Source organism: Zonotrichia leucophrys, chromosome 2, assembly GCF_028769735.1.
Source record: "Zonotrichia leucophrys gambelii isolate GWCS_2022_RI chromosome 2, RI_Zleu_2.0, whole genome shotgun sequence".
Lineage (NCBI taxonomy): Eukaryota > Metazoa > Chordata > Aves > Passeriformes > Passerellidae > Zonotrichia > Zonotrichia leucophrys.
In genome coordinates this window covers 71014116-71037432 of record NC_088171.1, presented here as the reverse complement: position 1 = coordinate 71037432, position 23317 = coordinate 71014116, and the positions used below count along the sequence as shown (strand labels likewise).

The 23317-nt window shown below is 44.3% G+C and overlaps 1 protein-coding gene across 1 annotated transcript in view; it reads left to right on the top strand.

The window, feature by feature from the left end:
* Nucleotides 1-1423: 1423 nt before the first annotated feature.
* The window catches only part of PHLPP1 (PH domain and leucine rich repeat protein phosphatase 1), a 136577-nt gene continuing 114683 nt past the window's right edge, over nt 1424-23317 (top strand). Inside the window, exon 1 of the mRNA XM_064705418.1 lies at nt 1424-3024. Coding sequence (XP_064561488.1) covers nt 1674-3024 — 1351 coding nt within the window. The 5' untranslated portion in view covers nt 1424-1673. The remainder of the gene's footprint in view (nt 3025-23317) is intronic.

Here is a 23317-nt window from a genome sequence, read left to right as displayed (position 1 = left end):
CAAGTGCTGCCGTCATCTTCTGTCAGTTTGTGCTCTTGAATTCCAAAGAAGCTCCTGCTGGTGATTGCAGCTCTAGATACAGCTCTGCATGAACTTCCTAATCAGAACAGTTAAATTTTAGATTGTTCTGTTCAGAAAGTGGGTGGTTTTCACACACAGTAAACATCAGTTTGTTGTTAAAAAAACTTTAAAAAGGCAGCTACATGATTCCATTGTAAGTTCTTTGCTGTGCCCTGTTTAATCTGCTTCTCTGTAGTATGAACACATTAATGTGGAAGTGTAAAGAAATTAGGAGACGTAAACCTTAATTTTCTTATGATTCTGGTTTATTTTGGGGTTCATATATTACACATGTACACAAAAAGACCGACCAGCTAAAAATAATGTTTCGCTAAGAGTTTATCTCAGGATGCTTAGTGATGATTTATCTCCCCTGATATTGACATAACTGGTCAATTGCCCAGAACTCCCAATTTATTGCAGTCTATTGCGTTTTTCATGAGTACCTGGCAAGATGCTTCGCTGGGATTTTACAAAATGTATTAAAAAGGAGAGATCTCAGGCAGTTACAGCCCCATCCAGCCGGCATTACTCAGCTAAAACATGTCCATGAGCATAAGAGATTTCTCTGAATTCCACAGTATGGTGTACCTGCAGTATAAAACCTCACGTTTACACTGCTAACTGAATGCGCCTGATTTTCCTTTTCAGTGATTTGTTTTAAATCATGGGACATGTTTTTTCTAAAAAAATGTTTCTATTTAATGTCTACTTCTCAGCGACCTTCTACAAGTAGGTATCTTAGGTAAGTTTAGTCCCTAAAATACAATGACAGACTAACGGCACTGAAACCTTCTCTGTGCCTACTCACAAAGCAGCTCTTCTTACGGTATGTGCGTGCATATAACCATACATGTTTCCACCCACATTTCCATGTCTCTCTCCATCTTTGATCTGGAAAAATCATCTCCCTTTTCAGAGGGGAAGACTGCCTGGGCTCAGTGCTCGGGCTCTGCGCCGAGGCAGCCAACGGGGAGAACGCGCCGGACTGGGCAGAGCGGGGCGAGCGCGCTCACTGGACCTGCCAGAGCCGCCGACCAGACCTAAGGAACACGGAGCGCGGGACAAAGTCCTGGAATAATTCTGACACGGATTCAGCCCGGCGCCGTGAGGGAGCGCCGACACCGCCGGTGAGCCGGGGCCTCCCGCCCGGAGCCTGCGCGGCTCCCCGGGAAGCCGCGGGACTGCCGGGACTTGCGGCCGCCGCGGGACTACAACTCCCAGCGGCCCCCGCGCAGCGGCCGGGCCGGCTGGGAGTCACGCTGTGTTTATCGGCGAGGCCCCGCCCCGCCGCGCGAGCGGTGGCGTCACCCTCGCGAGCCTCCCTCGCTCCCCGTGGGCTGGTTAATATTCATGAGCCGCGCGCGCGCGGGGAGCGGCGGACGGCGGCGGGATCGCTCGCTCCTCGCCCGCCTGCCTCCCTCCCTAATGGCGCTGGCGACAGCCGGGCAGCGGGACTGAGCCAGGCACCGGCGGAATGCTTCCCGCGGCTGCTACGTAATCGCCCCCCACCCCCGGGACGCGGCGCCGCGCTCCGCTCGGCCTCCCCGCGCCGCGCCGGGCGGCGCTCCCAGCAGGGCGGCGGCGGCGGCGGCATCCCCGGCCCCGCGGCGATGGAGCCCGCGCAGCAGCGAGCGGCAGAAGCCCCGGCGGCGGGAAGCGGGCGGGGAGAGCCGGAGAGCGGCTCCCCGGGCAGGAGGAATCAGGCGGAGAGCGGCGCGGAGCCGTCGGGCGGCGGCGGGCAGCTGGACGGCAAAGCAGCCGGCGGCCCGCGGCGGAGGCGAGGGGGAGCCGGCGGCTTCGCTCCTCCCGCGGCACTGGCGGCCAGCGGGACTCCGGCGGCCCCCGGCGGGGCCGGCAGCGCTAACTCCCTGCTCCTGCGGCGGGGGAGGTTGAAGAGGAACCTCTCCGCCGCCTCCCCCTCTGCTGGAGGCGCCCCGGCCCCCTCGCTGGGCACCCGCAGCTTGGACAGGAAGGCGCTGCTGCTGCTGAAGCCGCCCCGGCAGCTGCAGCCCCTGCAGCCCCCGGAGCGGGACTGGGTGCGGCGGGACCTGCAGCGGGGCTGCGTCCACGTCTACGAGCGGCACATGAACTGCTACCTGCGCCCGGTGCTCTGCACCCTGGAGACCACGGCGGCCGAGGTGGCCGCCCGGCTGCAGCAGCTCGGCCACCGGGGCGGCAGCAGCGTGGTGCGAGTGCTGGGCAAGGCGGGCGCGCCGCCGCCGCAACCCCCGCCCGAGCCGCCGGCGGGCCCCGCCGAGGCGCCGCCCGAGCCCGCGGCCGAGGGGCTGCGGCCGCAGCCGGACCAGAAGCCCAGGAGCCGGCGGGGGATGCGGAGCGGGCTGTCCGGAGGAGGCTGCGGGGAAGCGGCGCGGCCCGACCGCCTGCCGCTGTGCAGCGGCGCCGACGAGAGCGACTTGGCCGGCGGCCGGCCGAGCCCGGCGCCCTCCGACTTGAGCCCCGGGGCGCCGCCGGCCGAACTGTACCTTGCCGGGCCGCCGCTTTCTTGCCCCTCCCTGCTGGGGGAGCTGGGGCCGGCCGGCTCCGACACCGAGAGCTTCAGCCCCAGCGCCGAGAGCGTCTCCGACCGGCTGGACCCCTACAGCAGCGGCGGCGGTGGCGGCTCGTCCTCTTCGGACGAGCTGGAGGTGGAGCCGGCGCCCCCCGACGGGGTGGAAGAAGCAGGTGCGGGGCCGGGCCGGGGCCCCCCCTGTCCGCAGGAGCTGCCCCCAGGGCGGGCAGTGGGGGTGCCGGCGGGCGCGGCCGGCGGGCGGGAGCAGCCAGCGGGGCCGCCCGCCCTGTATGTACAGCTGCACGGGGAGACCAGCCGGCGGCTGGAGGCCCACGAGAAGCCGCTGCAGATCCAGAACGACTACCTCTCCCAGCTGGGCTTCCGGGACCTGTGGCGGGTGCAGGAGGAGGGCATGGACTCGGAGACCGGCTGCCTCATCCGCTTCTACGCCGGTGAGCGGGGCTGGGGGGCGACCGTGGGGAAGGGGGGGAGCCGCGCCCACTGCCCCGGCTGATGGCGCGGCGGGCGCCGGGGTGAGCGGAGGGCTTGCGGGCGGCTGGGCGCTGCTCCTCCGCCGGGCCGACCCCTGTCACGGGGAAGGTGGCCCGGGGCCGTCCCCTGTCACGGGGAAGGCGGCCCGCGGGTGTCTCCGCGCCGCGCCTGGGAGGGGCCGTGCCGGGAGGTCTCCGGCGGCGGCGGGAAGCGCTCCCCGAGCCGGCTGCCGGGAGAAGCCGCGGTGTCAGCGGCGCTCAGGCTGCTCCAGCGCTGTGCCCGGGGCTGCCTCCCCTTCTTTCAGCGCCTCGGTAATGGAGGTCGCGCTTATGTTGTTTTCCCGTTCCCAGCAGCGGCACTGAGCGTTCGAGGTTAAATCAGCCTTAATCTACTACTGCTTTCCCTAGTGACGAAGAATTGCATCGGTGCCGCTGCCGGGCACGGGAGGTCGAAGGTTCGTTTCACATGTTTGCGGGATGCCGGCAGCTGGCTCACGGTTTAGTGGAGCTGTGTGCTCGCTCCGGGGAACACCGAGCACGCCCCATGGCGGAGCCGAGGGCACGGCCGGCTCGCTCCCAAAGGGGGAATGCTCGCAGTTCTTGCTCCTGAAATAGGTTACGGCCAGTACGGTGGCTGCCTGAGCTGAGAGCGGTGCATGCCTGCAAACAAGAGCCTGCGATTGGCTTTCTACGTTGTTGGCATCAGTTTTTCCCGTTAGAGTGGTGGGAGTTCACTGAGAGACTGAGGGCAGCAAGCCAGAGAAGTAGGGAAGCACAGGTCATGCTCTTTGGGAGCGGGGTGGTCAAAACCTTTATAATGGAAAGGGAGAAGCTTTGTAATGCAGCTTTACTGTTACAGCATACAGTACAGAATTTGGAGAGTGTTGGGTGGAAAAGTTAGCTCCCACGTTGTAATTATGCAACATTCTGCAGTTTTAGGGAGGTTTAAAAATACCTTGTGTGTCAGTTGAGTTGGTTTGTGTAAAAGACTTACTGAGATCTCGGAACTTCTTGGGTTTTAACTATCCTGTACATCTCTTCAAAGCAAAGACATTGTTTAATGTCCAGGTATGCATTCAGACACCTTGTCAGTTTTCCCGTGAAACAGGTAAATGTGATATCCCGAGATGAGGTCATGCTAGCAAAGTAGCACATGCCATCCATCCCCTTGCTGGGTTGGCTGAGCAGAATGGTCCTTCAATGAACCGTGAGAATTCAGTGCTTTAACTTTGAAAAATACAGAGCTTCTTTTCTCGAGTGAATTCCACTGAATGTCAAACGGAGTCGGTAATGGTGGGGTGGGAAGGAGCACAGTATGCTGGATAAGTGCCCTTTTTTATTCAGAAGAGAATGTGGGAGTGGTGGAAAGTGGTCAATTCAGCTTTTCTTCAGATTTTTCTGATTGTACAATGACCGTGGCATAACGAGTGCAAAAGTAGCATTTGTTAAAGGAATTGACAGAAATAGGTTAGATGCATTGGGGTTAGAAAGCAGCTTAAAATACTTTTTTTTTGGATCATGATTGTGGTCTTTTGTGTTTCTTTGCCTGCTCTTGAGGATGGAAGTCAGCAGGTGATACTGGGAGGGATGTTACTTCCTTTATTTCCAGTCCCACCCCACCATTAAATGGGGATGTACACACGTGTTTGAAATTGGGACAGCTGTGTGCCTCCTTTTCTAACAGGATGTGTTCTAAAGAAAACACAATCAGGAAACACAGCGAAGTCTTACACACAGTTAAACCTGTTTGCATGTAGTTTTAATGCATTAAATGATTAATTATACATGCTAAATGAGGATGTTCCAGCTTTGTTTTATTTCAGTGTCTCAACTTGACTGCTAATGTAGCTCGTACATTTTAGACTTCCTTGTACAAAACTACTGGATAGAAGGATATTTCTGTGAGCATACATAAGGATTAAATTAATGCAAATTTCTTATGCAAGTTCATATGCTAACAAGTATGCCTCTGTACTTCAAAAGTGCAGCGTTTCTTGAAATCCTTATCTCTTTGAGAAGATCTGTGATCAACATCTAAAACACCTGTGATCAGGTGCTTGTAACAGAAAGGTTGCAGCATTTAAGGTACCAGGCCAGCCAAAAAACAGCTAAGAAAATATTACTGACACATAATTATACTGATTTTATGTAACTGTCTTGGCAAGTTATCTCTGCTTCCTTATTTTATACAGACAAGATGAAAGGGAGGGAAGGAGAGACACTTAAAAAGAGTACACACCAAATTACACTGGAAAAGGGAGCGATTTTTTTGGCCCCAAAGTTAAGTGTTTTGCTTAGGAGAAATACCTTTTTAATAAATGATCCTCCAGGATCATACCCTAAGGAAAGCTTTAAAACAGTGATTTCCTGTTTGCCTAGGACTTCGTTGATTTAAGTGGCCTGGCTTGTCCCAATGGATAGAGAAGCACTAGCATCTCTATCCCTGTAATTTCCTGCAAGCTATCTCAGTAGGATTTGGTGATACTTGTCTTTTGCTGATGTGAAATGATATAAACCTTGGTTGGATTTATTGCACTGCTTCTAAAAGGAATTCTTTCACCTAATCCCCCTGGAGTAGGGAGAGAAGAAGAGAGCAAAGTGATGACTTTGGTTTTTTTTTTTTTATTTCCGAGGCGAGACAGTTTTAAGACTGGAAAATGATTGTACTGAAACTTACCATTACAAATTCCATATAAGACAATACAGCAAATAGTTGTAGTGATTGCTGTAGGCTGGTAATTTCTCCTGTTGTGGAATCTGGAAAACACAGATTAAAAAATTTTTGCTAGGAGAACTGCAGAGAATTAGATTTTTCTGCTATGACAAAACAGTTTTCTTAATAAATAGCAGTCCACAAATATTCTGTAAATGAAATATCTGGTCTTTTATAAACCCTCAAAACCAAAATGGGCCACTAAGAACGTAAAAGTGCTTCCTGTACATTGCCTTGGTTTGTTTCAGAATGTGGTTAATGTTTATTCTGGTGTCTCCTCTCATTTTCTTCCTTAAGAGTGTGAATGTGGTTGATTTCATCAGTGTCTTGACTCCTAAGCATTAAATGGATAACACCACTGCTAAAACAAAATCCCTTACTGCTTTAAGGGACTGATCCTACTTCTAACATCAATTTGAGCAAAACTGGGTATTAGTGATTGGTCAGGCATGTCAGTTTTTCTTTGTTGAAATCTACCTTAACAAAAGATAATGTCCGCAAAGTTTGAAATACTTAATCTCTATTTAAAAGGACATGGTTAAATAGCTTTCTGCTGAGATACTGTGTGACTGAGTTCTGGAACTGTGTAAGAATCCATAGTGCAATTACAGTCATGATATTGTCTCTGGGAGACCGATTAGGTCAGACTTCCTAAACTGTTCCTAAAACCTCAAGAGTGGCTGTGATCCAGAAGGCTTCTTGCAAACAAGTTCTAATATTCCATATTGCTTTGTAAAAATAATTGTTGTCACAGTGTCCTTGACGTCCCAATAATTTGTATGTGGAAGGAAAAACAGACTAATAGAACAGTCTCATTAAAAGCTGCAAAACTGCTTATTTGTTTTAGATCAAAAATAAGCATGGAATTATATGCAGTGCTGTGTTCTGGAGCTTCTGCATGGCAAGAAGCATGAGTAATATGAGCCTGGTCTTGGAGACTGGTTCAGTACAATGGGTGTTTGAGGCTTTTTTGTTTAAGTGCTGAAAGGTAATGTTTCTGATTCTGGCACTTGGCCACCATTAAATTCTCTGCCCCCTGATGTGAGATAGGGCTTCTGCACCTGCTGGTGTCATCAAATATATCAATTTTTCAGTAGGTGACTGCCTATAGGCAGAATACTAAGAAATGCCAGCTGTAATTAAGGGTGTTAATTTTGCATCTGGCTGTCAGATGTTATTTGGGAAGAGATCCTTTCGGCTCACGTGGCCTTTTAGAAAGCTGTGAAGAAAAATGAATCTAGCTTGGTCTTGAGGTATAAGTGATGCTGTTCTGTCCAGTAAAGAAGAAGGGGTAAGATCTTGTGTCAGGATCGGTTGCAGTGCTCTGGGCAATTGCGTTTGCTTGCCTTTTTTAAAATATGTACACCTTGTAGTTGGGGTCATACTGAGACTTCCAGCTAGATGGATGGAAACACAGTTTTAGATGCTTAGTTTAGAAGGTGCCAGACGCCTGGCAGTGCAGAGCTTTGTGGAATGTGTTGAATTGCTGGTGCTGTTTATGCTACTTGGTGAATAACTCAGTTCAGCTATTTAATATGTTGATAAACTCGATTTAAGGTGACTAAGGGCCGTTATGGGGGGGAAGCATGCCAGAGACACTCTTTTTATTATTGAGTGTGGGAGAGCAGCTGTGCCCTAAAGAACTGCCTTTGGAGCACTTGACATAGTTCTGACGTCTCATATCTTTAACATGAAAGGAATTAATTCACATTAATGTGAATGGATATCTTTTTGCAGGTGTGATTGGACTGGAGAGGTCTCCATGAACTTGTCTGAATCTGAAAGGCAAAACAACCTCTGCCTAGCGTTGCTGTAATCCTAATTTTTTTTTTTTCTTCCTAACGTGACTCGGATGAACATTCTTTACCTTGTAATCATTTATGTGTTGGCATGTCTTGCAGAGAGAAGTAATACCTAAAATTTTCCTCTTTGGGAAATTCACTTTTCAGCTACATAGCGGTTTAAATCTGGGCTTGGTCCATGTCGGTCCCAAGATAATGACATTTTTTAGTCCTGTTCTGCGGGAGAGTTTAAAATGGTTGCATTGCCTTTGGCTGGCTCCACCTGTGCATAGCCGTTTGCTTATCTTCTGTTGGAATGGGGTCTCTCTGAGGTAGGCAGCTCTCGGGGGGAGGGGGGGGGTTCTGGGCTCCTACAAAGGAGGAGCCATGCAGATAATGCTGGAATGCTGGTGCTGCCACAGCTGAGCTTTGGTATGTGACAGCTGTTAAGTACAATGGTCTTTGCAACTTTTAAATTCTGTTGTACTCCTGGCTGGCATCCATAACTTAAGTACGTGTTAAGTACCGACACGGGAGATTTTAGTGTGATGTACATAGCAGTTACTATATATACTGAATATGTAGTACCTAATTTGGTACATCCAGGAGCTGAATTTCTTCACTGCTGCAGCACAGAACATGGCATTCTTTCTCCTTTCTTTTCTCTTAATGTATTTTGATACTGTCATTGTTGCAATTTTTACCAATTATTTCCCCCCCCTTTTTTTTTAATGGTATAAACATCCTCTTGATGATGGAATTGCTGCTATACCTAAGAGCCCTTCTCTAATTAAAGCATCCATCTGTTCTATTAGTACACTGACAGATTGCTATGCATCTAAATCACTACATGGTTCTTGGGAAGGTACTACCTATTAGTATGAAAAAAAAGGATTAATTCGATCCAGTGTTAGCAACTGGTGTGTGCTTCTTAACTACCAAAACCTACTTTGACAGTTAAAAAAATCTTTATAAAACAATATAAAGAGATATTTGTTATTTAAGTGGTCCTGTAGAAGACAGGCATGTATAAGATAACCTGCCTGAGCAGGTCAATTTGAAAAATATATGCATACAGAATTCCATAGAACTTTAGAGATGGAAATCCTGAAGACTGCTGCTTCTTATACTCAGCTTTCTAATGTGGAGGGAGCTTGTGCCTCACATACTTACAGCTTCATTTCCCTCTGTGTTTAAGGGGTGATCATTTTGAATAACTATTTAAAATATTAGTTTGTTAATTTAGGGGGAGGAAAAGAAAAAGAAACCAAAGACTGACCATCTGTGCAAAGCAAGGATAGTTTGACTTAATCTGCAGTGTTTCATTATTTCACTGCTTGTGGAATGGGGCGCACTGGCATTTTTGTTCAGATCAAAGTCCTCATGTACTTGTTTTCAGCCTTCCTTGAGTCAGTTTTATTGCTGTATTTTAGAGCTTTTCCTCAAATGAGGATTTGCACTCTGAGAAGCCATTTGTCTGGAGTAGCTCTGTAATAACTGTATTTTTAACCCAGAGAACTGAATTAGTTGTAGCTGTAGTTACCTTTGAGGGTATGTTGGTAAAATATTTTGTGGGTGTATTCAAATGGAATAGATTTTGATGCTTCAAGTCAGTTGCAGTTTGTGTGTGGAAAACCCAAGTGAAAACGGTAGCGTGTGGTGTACCAAAACATCTTCAGGTTTGTAAACTTCACTGTCTTGGCCGTATGTTTCCAACTTAGTTTTTACTTCTCCGAGATGTTTAAGAGAAATGCAACCGACCTTCATAAACACCTGAAATGTTTTGAACTCACTGAGAAATAAATATGTCTTAACTTTTTCTATATTTGTCTTTAAGACAGGAATTCTGAAACACTAAGACATTCACAGGATATTTAAAAAACATCGCAGGAGGACAATGGACCTCATTTAAAAAACCCCAAACAATGATATCTTTCTTACGAAAATCATCAGAGAGTTTGGAAATCTGTTAAAATTACAACTGCGTGGTAGTGTCAGAATTGTGTATACATTTGAGGTAATTAGGATCTATAAAGTTTGGCAGAAAATTTTTGTGCTTCATTCCAAAGTGCCAACTTTTATTCTTTCCGTAACTTTTATTCTTTTGTCCTTAAATAGCTTTTCTGAACAGTTGAATTAGCTTTAGTGTTGCCTTTTTTATGAGAATAATCTGTACATTTTTCACTAGAAAATAACCTGTATTCATTGTAGATTAGTTATTTTTTTCAATTAGTCTGGCATTTATCCACCATGGTATCCTAACATAGATACCACCTTCTAAAAATAACTCATGGTAGATTTGAATTGAACATTTTCCCACTGATTGCTGTTACATACTGACATCACCTTAGATATCCGAGGATTTAAAACTTAAGTATAGTTATTTATGATATATTTTATTTAACTCTTTGTCTACTTTTTATCATATGTGTGCTGTATGGTAAACGTAAATGTCAAGAAAAAGCATTACTTGCTGTTTGGAATGCAGCAGCTGTTGTACCATCATGGAGGGATGTATGTGCGTTTTGCTCGAGTTCCATTCAGGATTTCAGGTCGGCAAAATGAATGGTAGAACTGGTTTTCTGTGGTGTTTGTGCTGTCACAGCTACTGTGGTGTTTGGTTTTTTTTAGAAGAGGCACTGTCAGTAATCACCCTTTGGGGTCTTGTCTGTTACCCACCATGGATGTGGTCACAGGTCCCTCTGTACTCCCTGCCACTGTCACATAAAATCATTTAGTTACCTAAGTGGTTAGTCCAAGTTCTTTGTGGCAGTTGTCCCAACCAGGATTCCTTTTGCTTCCCTGGTCGGCTAGTCCTGACCTCGGGGTCTGATGGCTGGGGCTTTTTGCTCCCATGGATGGGGTAATATGTGAAAGAATGGGAATGGTACATAATCTCTTGGGGGTTTTGTACCCCCCTTCCTGCTCCATCTCCCCATTATTTAGGGGGCAAAAATTGTTCTTTGGAGGACATTGCATTTAAAAATGACAACTGTGAAATCAGGAAGAAAGACCTCCTGGAGTGAAGTCATTTAATTTCACAACGTAGCATACTCTTCTTTGAAGCTTTTTCTGTCGATAGGGAAGTAAAATTTCTTCCAGCTGGCTTTGACTTATTTGGAGGGATGCTGAAAATACTCATTGCTCAACTAACTGTGTGTTCCTCGATTTGACAGCTAAGAATAACTATTTACATATTGATGCAAAATACTGAGTTTCAGGGAATTTTTGTCTCCAGTTTTATCTAGTTTAGTTTTTGGTAGAAGGAAAATGAAAATTGTGCAAGTGGGCAAGATTTTTAGAGTTTAAGTCGAGGTGTTTTTGTGGGCCAGAGGTAAATTTGTTCCTCTGCAGGGTGTTAATTGTTCTTGGTCTTGTGCAGTGGCAGTGGGAATCTTCAGCTTTACTAGGCTCTGGATTGTAGTCATAATTCTCAAAAGTCCATAATAGCTACTTTAACCGGTTCTTCTCATCTTCAAGCACTCCAGATGCTGTGCCAACTTATTTAAATAAAGACAAAACAATGGGTCTTGGTCCAGGGGGTAATGAGGAGCTGGAATGCCTTTGAAGTTCAGGACCCTGGGCTGTAGGTGTAATTTACATAAACCTCATTATGTAATCTGAATGCAATTTCTCTTCCTGTTTGTTTGATTTATGAAGCTTTGTGTCCGAAGAGAAAGAGATAGTAAGACCTGTAATTAAGATAAGTGGCAAGCCACTCCTTTTCTGAATGTGTGCTCTGGGGAGGAGAAAATGTAGATGCAGATTAAGGGTAGAACAGAGCCTGTGATTCAGGCACCTTCAGTTGATGAGAATAATTCTGACTCTTTTCCTTTGAAAAAGCAACATGCTTCTTTAAACAATAACTATGCCTAGTTCAGACTGTTATTGGCTCTAATATAAACGGTACAGAAAAGTTTGGAAGTCCTTACCAGCAGCAATTTTGCTTTTATATACACCACGGAGGAGCTCTATCTAAGGAGCTCTCCTGAGTTTTAGATCTGCCTTGAAAATTTTAAGTATCTAAGTGGACAGTGAGTTTTCTGATCAGAATTGTGTACAGAGTGACATTTTGTTGCTCTCATTGAAGCACTTGCTTTGTCTTACTGCCAGATCCTCTCTAACCTTCTTATTACAGCAGATAGTAAGTAGGAGCGCTGCATTTGTGCTTGGAGTCCTACAAGCAGCAAAGCTAACTATGTGTGCAATCTACTTACTTATTAGATGATTGATCAGCTGAACCAGTGACTCCTTATCGTGAGTTCTTTATGATTATTGACTCAAATTCATACAATTGTGGAGGTTGTAAAAGACCTCCGAGGTCATTGAATCCAACCTTTGATTGAACACCTCCATGCCAACTAAACACTAAGTGCCATGTCCTATTGTTTATTGGATGTTTCCAGGGATGGTGACTTCACCACCTTCCTGGACGGGCTATTCCAATGCCTGACCATCCTTTCAGTGAAGAAATTCTTCCTGATTCCAACTTGAGTCTCACCTGGTGCAGCTTGAGGCCATTTCCTGTTGTCCTGTCACTTGTTGCCTGGGAAGAGAGACCACCATTCACCTGGCTACACCCTCCTTTCAGGCAGTTTTAGAGGGTGATAAGGTCCCCACTGAACTTTCTTTTCTTCCAGCCTAAACACCCCCAGCTCCCTCAGGTGCTTCTCATCAGACTTGTGCTGCAGACCTTTCACCAGCTCTGTTGCCCTTCTCTGGACGTGCTCCAGCCCCTCAGTGTCCTTGTGGCTGTGAGGGGCCCAGAACTGGACACAGCATTCAAGGTGCAGCTTCAGCAGTGCTGGGTGCAGGGGACAATCCCTGCCCTGCTCCTGCTGGCCGCACAAGTGCTGATACAGGCCAGGATGCCCTTGGCCTTTCTGGCCACCTGGGCATGTGCTGGCTCATGTTCAGCTGCTGTCAACCAGCACCTGCAGGTCCTTTTCCACCTGGCAGCTTTCCAGCCTGTACCCAGAGCCTGTAGCTCTGCATGGGGTTGTTGTCACTGAAGTGCAGGACTAGTAAGTGATGGAGGAAGGTATTTTTCCTTGTTGTGTCTTACTTTGTGGGACAGACAGACCTCTAGGGGACATCAGTGAGCAATCATTTTACTTATGAAACTTTTTAGGTTGTCTCAGGCATAATTACGGTGTGTCAGTGCTGACTTTCTGCATCTGTGTCTGTTTGCTTTCATGCTATGAAGCTTGTCTGAAGAAATAAAGATGTTAATGACAAAGTGTTAAGAATGAAGTGGTGGAACATCTGGAAGATGGCTAGCATGTCTAATGAACTGAAGTTAACAGTCTAGGAGCTCTTGGTTTCTTCTGGTACCAGTATTTTGTGGTCACAAACACTAAAGCATGATCGTTTGCAGGTTGCAAACAGGATGTGTCTCAAAGAGAAGTTAATCATATATGTGTGGGAGATGCAATTTAACATTTCAGAAATACAAACAGGAGTTTGTTGAAAGCTTTGCATTATGTATGTAATTATACAAAATTGTTCCTGAGTTGAGGACTTCTAATGTACTGTCTTGGTAGATGCATGGTTGGATTAAAAATGGATTATTTAGAAGTAGACCTGAGTTTACGTCCTATCAGAGCAAGCAGTTAACAATTTTTGTCTTGGGTGTCCTAGCTAATAAAAGAAAATACTGACTAAAAAAATTTGAAATGTCCAAGCTCTGGGAAGTTGGTGGAATGTGTCTTATCTTTTTTTAATTTTTAAAAATTTTTTTCTTCCTTTTTGTTTGTTTGTTCTGTTTTTGTTTTATGGGTGATGTGGGTGGGTTTGTTTGATGGCATGAAAAACATGCCTCTTCTCTGTATAAATTAAAGTACCTATAGTCTGTGCATTCCCTGTGAATAAACAAAAGGTTAATGTGGTACATTTCAGACTATCAAATACAGAAAGTGTTTCCATTTCATGACTTCAAGAACAATGGTATCATCTGTGTAAGCATATTCATCCCTACTAAGATTAGACTGTAACACTGAGAACTGCTTGGTATGTGTGTCTTTAATCTCCTTAATCAAATGACAATGTTAATTCCTGCTAATACAAGAAGAGTACATTAAATTATTTTACTTATTTTGCTTTATGGGTTACATATTCAATGTGTCTCTTTTAAGAAAAATGCTTCAGAATGCTTCTTTTCTGAATCTTTGTGATAAGTGATCCTAGTTTATTTTGAAACTTGCAGCTTCTTGTAATTGAAATCTAAAATGAAATAATATAGATCAGTATCACTAGATACTGTAGTACAGAGATTAAGACTGCTTGTAGACTGCAGTGGACTAGGCCATACTCTTCTGTGAGTGTCTGAGTAGATGTTTCTCTGCTGGAACCCGAGGTATATTTGATGTTTAATTTGCAGCACGGGGTGGGATGTGATCCTTTGTGCAGTGCTCCACTGGAATGTGAGCAGTTTCAGCACCTCTTGCTGCTTCAGTTCTGTGTTAATAGGAGATAGATTTTGAGTTCCTGGCAAATAACTGATACTACTTTCTTACACTGTGGAAATGGGAAATGCAGATTTGTCACCTTAGTTGTGAACAGTGCTGTCTTGAGAGTGCCAGCAGATTGCGAAGCAGAGATCAACTGTAGATCCTTTCAGCCCAGAACAGGCAGCTAGATGCTTCTCCCCCCTTTGCCTTAATTTTTTTCCATCTTTTTTCCTACTTGTCTTTTTTTGTAGTGCTTTTATTTTTCTTTTTCCGTTTTTCCTTTTTGTCTTTTTTTCCTTCCTGACGCCTTTTCCTCTTTCCTTCTTCCCCCCCGCCCCTGCTTTCCTTTTCCTTTTTCTACTGGAGGTTTTTGGACATTCTTGGCTGCATTTACCAACTCAGCCTTTTTGTACATTTTGAGTCTTCTTATTACAGATTTTGAAGGATTTCTTTTCAATATGCATGTATCAGCAGGCCACTTTGTGTGTTCCTCGTTCTCCCATGCCTATATCTGTAAGGCTGTGTATCAAACAGTTCCACTGCATTATTTGTGGAGAAGAGCATTTGTTCTAGCATGGCTAACACAGGGCTGCAAAAATAAGTAAGTAAAATTCTCTCCAGAGAGTGACAGCACACGGCTGTAACAAATTGCTGTCTATATATGTCAACAGTATAGGATCTGGCAATAGTGTAGTCAAAAGAGATAAAAAGAACAGAGCCTTAAAGCAGTTTAAGGTGTACTGTACCTTTATATTCTAGGAATAAGCATTTGAAAAGATTTTAGGGGTTTTTTTTGTTTTAATAAAATCTCCTGTGTCACGTGTCATGTTCTTCATCCAGCAGAGCATCTCTAGCAAATGTAGAGTTTTAAAAGGGAAGGCTTGTGGCCTGGGTTGTCTGTTATAAGAATTCGTAAACTGATTATGACATAAAAGAAAAAAAGGCTGATTTTGCATAGTAAGAACTCTGGCTGATGGTAGAAGAGTTCATGCTGTTATAGCCTTTGAACCTAGAATTGGATGTACTGATTCTTTAGCATTAGACTGACTTGTAAACAGTGGTATTACGTGCAGCACATCCTTAAAGCTTCTGCTTTTTAGGAATGCATACAGCAGACATGGAGGAGATTCAGCATTTGGCACTGCTCTCATGTTTGCTATCACCAGCTAAGCTAGGCATGATCAACTAGACAAGTTAAGTAAAACATACAGTTAACAATCATTGTCCTTTCTGAATTGTGAACAAAAGTGCTGCTCAGGAGTATTGTACAGGGAAAGTCTGGTCTCCTCTTGTAGCCCTGGAAAAGGTAGGATTCCTGGTAGGCAGGTCCTGGGACCTCAGTGTTCAGACTTTTGTCCAGAAGAGGATTGCATGCCAACTGTATGAATTTCAGTGGAGCAAGTGCCAGATTCTACATCTGGAATGTTGGAGCCCTAGATGGGCACACAACCTGGGAAATGAGGCGCTGGAGAGAAGCCTCACAGAAAGAGATCTGGGGATCCTGGTCAATGGCAAGTAGAAATGAGTCTGCAGTGTGCCTTTGCAGCCATAAGGGCTTATCAGCATCCTGAGGTGCATCAGGCACAGCACCACCAGCCAGCTGAGAGAGGGGATTGTCCTGCTCTGCTCTGCACTGGTGCAGCCTTGCCTTGAACACTGTGTGCAGTTTTGGGGCACCACAGTATAAGAAAGATTTCAAGCCATTGAGAAGAGTTCAAAGAAGGGCTGCAGAGATGGTGAAGACCTAGAGTGGAAACTTTTTGAGGAGCAGCTGAGGTCTACTTGGTTTGTTCAGCCTGGAGAAGAGGAGACTGAGGGGGAAACCTCATTGTAGCCTACAGCTTCCTGCTAAGGAGAAGTTGAGGGGCAGGCACTGATCTCCTCTCATCTGTGACCAGTGACAGGAACCGAGGGAATGGAATGAAGTTGTGTCAGGGGAAGTTTAGGCTGGATGTTAGGAAACCACCAGAATGTGGTTTGGACATTGGAAAAGGCTCTCCGGGGAAGTGGTCATAGCACAAGGCCTGCAAGAGTTCAAGAAGTGTTTGGACAATGTTTTCAGACACAGGGCATGATTCTTGTGGCTGCTGCATGCTGGGTCAGGAGCTGGACTTCAATGACCCTTGTGGGTCCCTTACAATTCAGGATATTCTATGATTCTATATGTCCTTGTTCCTGGTGAAACAAGAACAACTGTAATGTTAGTAGAGGTGAACTGTTCCTGCATCTATGTCTTCTTTATTTTGTGACATTCTTAACCATGTTGCAGTTGAAGCTGGAGAATTGCCTTTCCAGGTGTGGTATTGTTAGTTCAAGTTTGTTCCATTACTGTGTGTTTAGGTAATCCTTAATTAGAGATGGTATTTAATGTGCTCTTCAGTAGGTTCTTGGGCAGTTTGCCCTTGGCACTATGGATTTCTGGTTGCACTGGCCTTTTTCTTCACATTTGCTTCACATTTTTCACATTCAGGTTTTACTTTAGCTCATATCTACTAATTTTCATATACAGCATCTTCTCAGTTGAAAATCCTTTGGACTGGTCTCTGCAGACATGACTTTTGCTTTGCAGCAAAAGACATAGTTGTCTGAAGATGGCTGGAGACTATTGTCTAACTTTCATTCCTAATGTAGATGCTGTCCATACCAAAACAAATGCTGTGGCCTGAAGTCTTTTATGCCCACTTTTTATTTTTATAAACCCACCAACCTTTTTGTAGCAGACATGTCTGAATATAATGATGTCTTCATCCATAGCCAGGAAATACTGCAATATCCTTACTTTCCTAATGAAATATTAGACAAACCTCGTCTTATCATTCATGCATAAACATCCTGTTCTGTCTTTTTGGATTTTCTTGTGCATTAGCTTTTCCACACTGGAGTTACAGTTATCCTTTGGCAGCTGATGCTGAGGAGAATACAGCCCTGTGGGACTGTGCCGTCAGGCACACCTGGAAGTTTTGCTCTGGATGAGAGTATTTGCTTCCCTTCTTGGTAGTGAAAAGTGTGATGGTAGCTGGTTGCAGGTCTCATTAGCTCATGCCAGCATGGCCACCACCCTGAGCATTTCACTGTGACTGATGAGATGTAGGGCTGTCACCTTTCTGGCAAGGCACAAGGGTGAGGTGCTGCTGTCTCACGTGTGCCAGCCTGGGTCCCCAAAATGCAAGCATGGCTAGCTGAGCTGTAGAAATGAGTGCACAGTGCTCTGGGTCATTTTGATCTTTCCCTCTGAGTGCTATTCTTGCCCTATCCATTTTCTCGTGTGTATGTGAGGCTGTTGAGAGATTTGATGAGTAACTGAGTCCTCAGTTAGAGGAAGCTGCTCTGACTTGGTTTCCTAATGACCTGTAAGGCAGATTGCTGAGTGCATTTGTTCCTTGGTAGTTATGAAGTGGGGGGAGGTAGCACATGATGGGGAAAAAAGAGTTTTTGCATCTCTGCTAACTGGTAGTTGTTACTCTTATTAATGTGTGTGCTTTGGTTTTTACTGAAGGCACTTGAAGTGAAAAGAGGGTTTGAATGCTGATGTATGAGTTCATCCAGTTAACAGAGATAAATACGGATGTAGCTTGCTTGCAAGTGTCATGAGTCTCATGGTGAGTGAAGAACAAAGGTAAAAATGTGGGAGAGAAGCACGGCTTGTCTCAGGCTGGCTGGTGAGGACTCTTGCCTGCAGGTAGAGCAGTGCTGTGCCACCATGGGCAGCTCTGCTGGATCTGGCAGCAGTGTGCTGGTGAGATCACCCTGAGGAGAGGGAGAAGGTTAGGCAGAGTCACTGGGGCTGCTTGTTCTGCGCAGGCACTCGGGGAAAGGGTTTCTTTCGTATGCTGTCTAATAGATTCAGCCTTTTATTTTATAATATAATTAAATAACCAAGCCTTTGTGAGGCTCCTGAATTCCTTTAATTTAGCGGCAGCACAGAAGCTGAATTCAGAGTATTCATGGGCCTGTACTATCTCCCTGACTACTTGCCAGGTCTATTCATGCTGTTCTGAGTGCAGGAAGTTCTCACATTCATTCAGGGTTGGGGGTTGGGGGTGGAAGGCGTTGTGTGGTTGGCTTTTTTTTTTTTTGTAATCAAGGGAAATGGTTGTAAGGAAAATTCTTCAGCAATTCCCTGGGACCAATTTACCAACTGTTAATCTGTGAGTAAATAATGGGAACAGTTTATACACTTGGCAACTCTTGAGAAAGAGCAAAGAATCATGAGAAGTTCACAGTCCACAGCCTGAAGATAGCTGAATCCTTTGGTACATTTGGATTTGTCTGAACAGGGATAGATTAGCACTTTTTTGCTAGCACATGTAATCTTAGATATTCTGAAATGCTGAGTTTGATGAGGAAAACTTTATGCTGGCATGTGGTGGCTGGCTGCTTACATTTAACTTGCTCAAGTTAAATAGTCCTTTTTCTATTTGAGTTTTAAGGCTCTAGCCAATATGTTTGTTGTCCATAGACTGTTGCTAATGGTCTCTCAAGGAGGGATGAGGAAGTGAACTTGCTGCCTGGTGAGAAGAAAGTTGGTAACAGGGGCTTTCCTTTGGGTCATGGAAGGGGAGAGAGAGAGGGGACAAGAAGAAGAAGGAAAACTCAGAAAACAATTACTAAATCAAAGCTAGTAGTCAAAGCTACAAATTGCTGTGCAGACTTAAGCATTCATTTCACTTCTCAGGAGCTGTGCCACATCTCTGATCTGTGGTCTCTAATCTTTATAGCTAGATACCACTGTGATAGACATTACTGACACCTGTAAAGGGTACTGGAAAAGGGAAAGTGGCATATTGGTGTGGGTTTTCTGCTGTTATGGCTGAGGCATTGAGGAAAGGACACAGCTATCTAGGGTGAGTCCAGCAGGATTTGGGCAAGTTGCCATTTTCACCAAAACAAACAGATTTGGGGTGGTACAGACCCTTCTGATATTTGCTTGTTAACAAGTCTTTGGGTTGTCTGTTGGAAAATGGAGAGAGAAGTACTTGATGGAACTGTATATACTGGGATATACATGATTTGGTACCTGAATAGCAAGGAAGTCCATAGATGAAAAGCTTTTTATGTAGGCAGGATGGGCTACATCCAGCATGTTTCATCTGGAAACTGAATTGGAGGTGGGAACCCAAAGTTTGTGTGTCTGGCTCATAGCATGTGGTGAAGTATGTGTTTTTATGCTGGTGTATAAAACCTGCAAGCCACTGTACCCTTAAAAATAATGTTTTAAACTTGGATTACCTTAAAGCTAAGTAATCACCCTTATAAGGTTCCACCTTTATTGGGATCCTGGCATGTGTAGGACTTAAGCATTGCCCTGCTGTGAGACTTAATTTGAAACTCTGGTGCTTTTGTAGGACAGCTTCTTCTTCTCCTGGAAACTACAGTGTGTTTTTGAGTTTCTGTTCCTTTCTAGTTTCTGTATGGAAAAGGACTGTGCTTATTATTCCATCAGTGAGTATTTTGGCTGTTTTGTTCTTTTCCCTTTCCATGCTCTAGCTTGCAACTTTTAGAGATCAGTCTGAATTACTTTTCATGAGATAACAAGTCTTGTGAATGAAGTAGCTTTCCCAAGGTGTCATTGGTTCTGGATTGTGGTCTGTTGAGAACATTTACATATGGATTGTGGCACCTGTTACCCGCACGTGCAACTGAGAAAGTAGTGCCAAGTGTCTGGATTGTTCTAGCAAAAATGAGGAAGCAAGGAGTGAAAAATTGTTGCTGGTAAATAGCCTCTTCATGCTTCTTTTTGCCCCCCAACTTTCAAACTAGGAGTTTTGAATTCTGTTTTCTATTATAAGTACTGGTGCTGAATATCCATGGCAGCTTTCCTTTAAGAACAGCTTACCATTTTAAGCTCTAAAAGTACTGTGGCAGCTTTACTTTTTACAGATTTATATTAAAAACCTTCTGCTTGCCTGTATGTATAAAATTACACATTATGTGTAAGGTTTTAATCTCTTCAAAGTTAGAAGGTCACTACTTAAACTAACTTTGTGAACCCAATTTCATAACAAGACTAAAAAGTGCATGCAAGCACAGATTTGCTTCAAGGTTGGTTTTCTGGTATTTTTTCAACACCTTGTGAAAGTCTTCAGCAAAATGAAGATAAATAGCTTCAGCTATTCCACACATTCTTGAGTACTGGAGGAGGGGAGTGTGTCAGTGGAGGGGAGATTTACAAGTAAAACTCCTGTTGCCAGGCAGCCATAGAAGTGCGTTGGCATCACTTGGAAATGAGTGCAAATTATGGGTTGCCGTTGAAGCAGAGTGGACAATGGAGATAAAGAGTGTTAAGAGAAACTTGACTATTTTGAAATTAGCTTGTTTCACCTTCCAGAATAGAGGACATTAAAGTTAAGGTAACTATCTTTGAAAGTCTGAAAGTACTGTGAGTAAGAGGAGAGCTGGGCTACACAGAAAGTGTAATTCCTATCCTTTTTAAATTATTATGGCATGTTCTGGTGAGCTGATGATTGCTGCTACAAAAAGGGGTGTTGGAATGTGTGCTTATGCTATTGCTCCTCCTAGCTGTTAGCGTTGTGAGTAGATGAATGCTCAAGAGCTGCCTGTTCTGTTGTAATGCCAAGTCTTTTTGTTTAGCTTCTGGCTTATAAAAGCAAATCAAGCACTTGCCACAAGATGCTGTATCACCTGAAAGTACCAGTCTCCATAGGATTGGCTTGTTCCCTCTGCCTTTATAATCTGGTATTGGGGACCTCTCACACAGGTAAACTAAGAGTCAAAGGCTTATTACAGTGTGGATGAGTTTTACATATGAAAACCATCTTGGTTTTTATTGGAAGCCACTTCTTGTGTGTCTCGTTTCCCCACCATCAGTGGTGTAGGATTTACTCTGTTAAAACATATGCCTTTGTGTGTGTGTGTGTTTAGCAGAATGTTGTAGGATAGTAATTAATACTGTAACCATCATGTGAATGGAAAATATTTCTGCAAACATGTCTATATATCTAGATACTTAAGAGGATAAAATTAGGCTTTGGAATTTCCCTCTGGCCCTGTTCAACTTAGCCAGCTCTTAGACATTTTATTATGGTGATAATAGTTATCTGTCATTGTTTCACTTTTAATGTCAACTTTGTACTGTTTTTTGCAAGAGCATAACATGCAAACTAGTAGCAAATCTGGGGCAAATCAGGACAGTCAGATGGAGGTTATGTCCTCTCACCTGGCAAGCTTCTGTCCTTTTTTTCAGTTTCCTTGTGAGTTTTAAAACTGTTATAGTCACTGTGTAGCACCTTTCTTGAAAATATTTTAATATTTCTATTTTAAACCCTTGAAGTTGGAAAGTACAGGCATATATAGTCATTCACAGGTCTTCAGTGTTTGCATTTTTGATGACTGTAAAAGACACTGATTTACCTGAGACTCAGAATTCCTCTAGGATTCTTATGTCCATACAAGATAATACTGTATAATCTTAGTGATGCAACAGTACCATGTTCTTTTGGCTCACATATTTTTGTGATTAAAAAAAAAACTGTGAAGGCAACTCTATTGGATACACTATGTTGTCAGCTTTTATTATTTTCAAAATTATGTTTAACTTTTTCTTAAGTATTTTGAGATGAAAAATTGTTTAGGAGGGCTGGGCAAGATGGTAAACTTTGTAGCACCTAGTCCTTTCCCCTCCATATTCCTGATAATGGTGAGAAACTTTTTAGCATACACATTGCTTCCATAATTTTGATCTTAAAACTACAGGGAGGAATGCTGAGCTACTTTTTTTCCTCTTCCCTTTCATTTCTGTAGCACACCTAGAAACCCTGGATTTTTGTCCTTCTGTTGGGTGTTCTCTCTTGGAAGCTGGATGCTTGCAAGGTGGAAATTTCTTCTGTGGTATGACTCATTATGGAAAGTCACAAGAGCAGCAGTCTTTTTGTTTCTGCTGTGTGCAGGTGGGCACTTTCTTCCCAGGAAACCTTCCAGCAAATTGGCTGGCCATGATGCTGGGCTGTCATACCATTATCTAAAGTACTCAAGCAGTCTTCCATTTTAAGTCACTGGACAGTCCTGGAGCTGCATGTGGGTTGTGAGTACCAAAACAGATGTTTCATGTGGCCCTGATGTTGGAACATACAATAGCTTGCATTAGCAAATTGCTGGGCTAAATAATCCAAAAGTTCAGTAGCTACAAATCCCTTGTTTTCCTGTTGACTTGTAATCCAGTTGCAAGAAATCATTGGAGCACTTTTCCAGAAACCTAATTTACAGCTCTTCCTTTTTTCCCCACTTCTCCATGGAAAAAAAAATATTAAAAAATCAGATTTTAAAGATTCTAAACGTAAATTCTAGAAGAAAAAATGGAGGGGCTGGGAGGGGTTTGAAAGGCAGAAATTATTTTTGGTCTTTAATAAAATTTAAGGAAAACAAGTTGTCTTTTAACATTGTTGGCTTTTAAACTTTATTTCTGCCTGGCTTCATAATAGGGTAGGTAAATGCAACCAATCAAGTGCATTGCTCTAATTTTTGTACACTTTAAACCTTAATCAGTCTTTATAGTGTTGCTTTCAAGCTTAAATGCAGTTATCTAGATGATTGAGATTAAATATTTGTGATTTTTGGAATTTCACCTCAGCTTTTTTTTGGCTGTGTATACTTTCTACTGCAGAAAAAAAAAGTGGTCATGGGCAAGGGCATTGTTGTTGTGGTTTAGGGACAGGTGATTTTAGGGCATGCAGAGAGCAAATACAGAATTTCCCAAGGGGGGAGGCAGTACAGAGTGCTCTGCCAACTCCATTGCCCTATTGCCTGTTAAAAAATGCTAATTATTAATTAGTGTGGATAATGGATATTTCTTTTTTTGAATAAAGCAGATTTGTTTGCAGCAAGGGAAGGGTTATCGATTGGTGTTTTGTAGTGTGCTGTCCTGAGCCACTGCTCTTAGAGGCCCTAAGGAGTCAGTCACTGCTTGCACAGCTTCAGGCAGCTCTGACCCTTGAGTGCCAAAGGGCTGGTCTGGGCTGAATGAAAATGAAATCTTTCCTTTCAAGGGATTGCTGTACTGAAGAGAGCCCTCTATTACATTTCTTCTAGAAAGCTTCCTGAAGCAGCCACTGTTGGAAATACTGGGTTTAGGTGCGGCTTTGTGCTCAGCTTTTCTGAACCTGCTTTAAAAGAACACCCTGTCTGTTCTTACTAGGCTGCTGGGCATGGTTAAGTGAAATAAATGTATGTTGTCTCTGCCTTGAAAAGATAGCTGCTGTTTGCTGTGTCTTCCAGTGTGTAGAAATGAGTGGGAATGGGTTAAAATTTTTGAAAGGCAGAATCTTGCTTTGGCTGAGTGGGTGGGTGTATTTAGC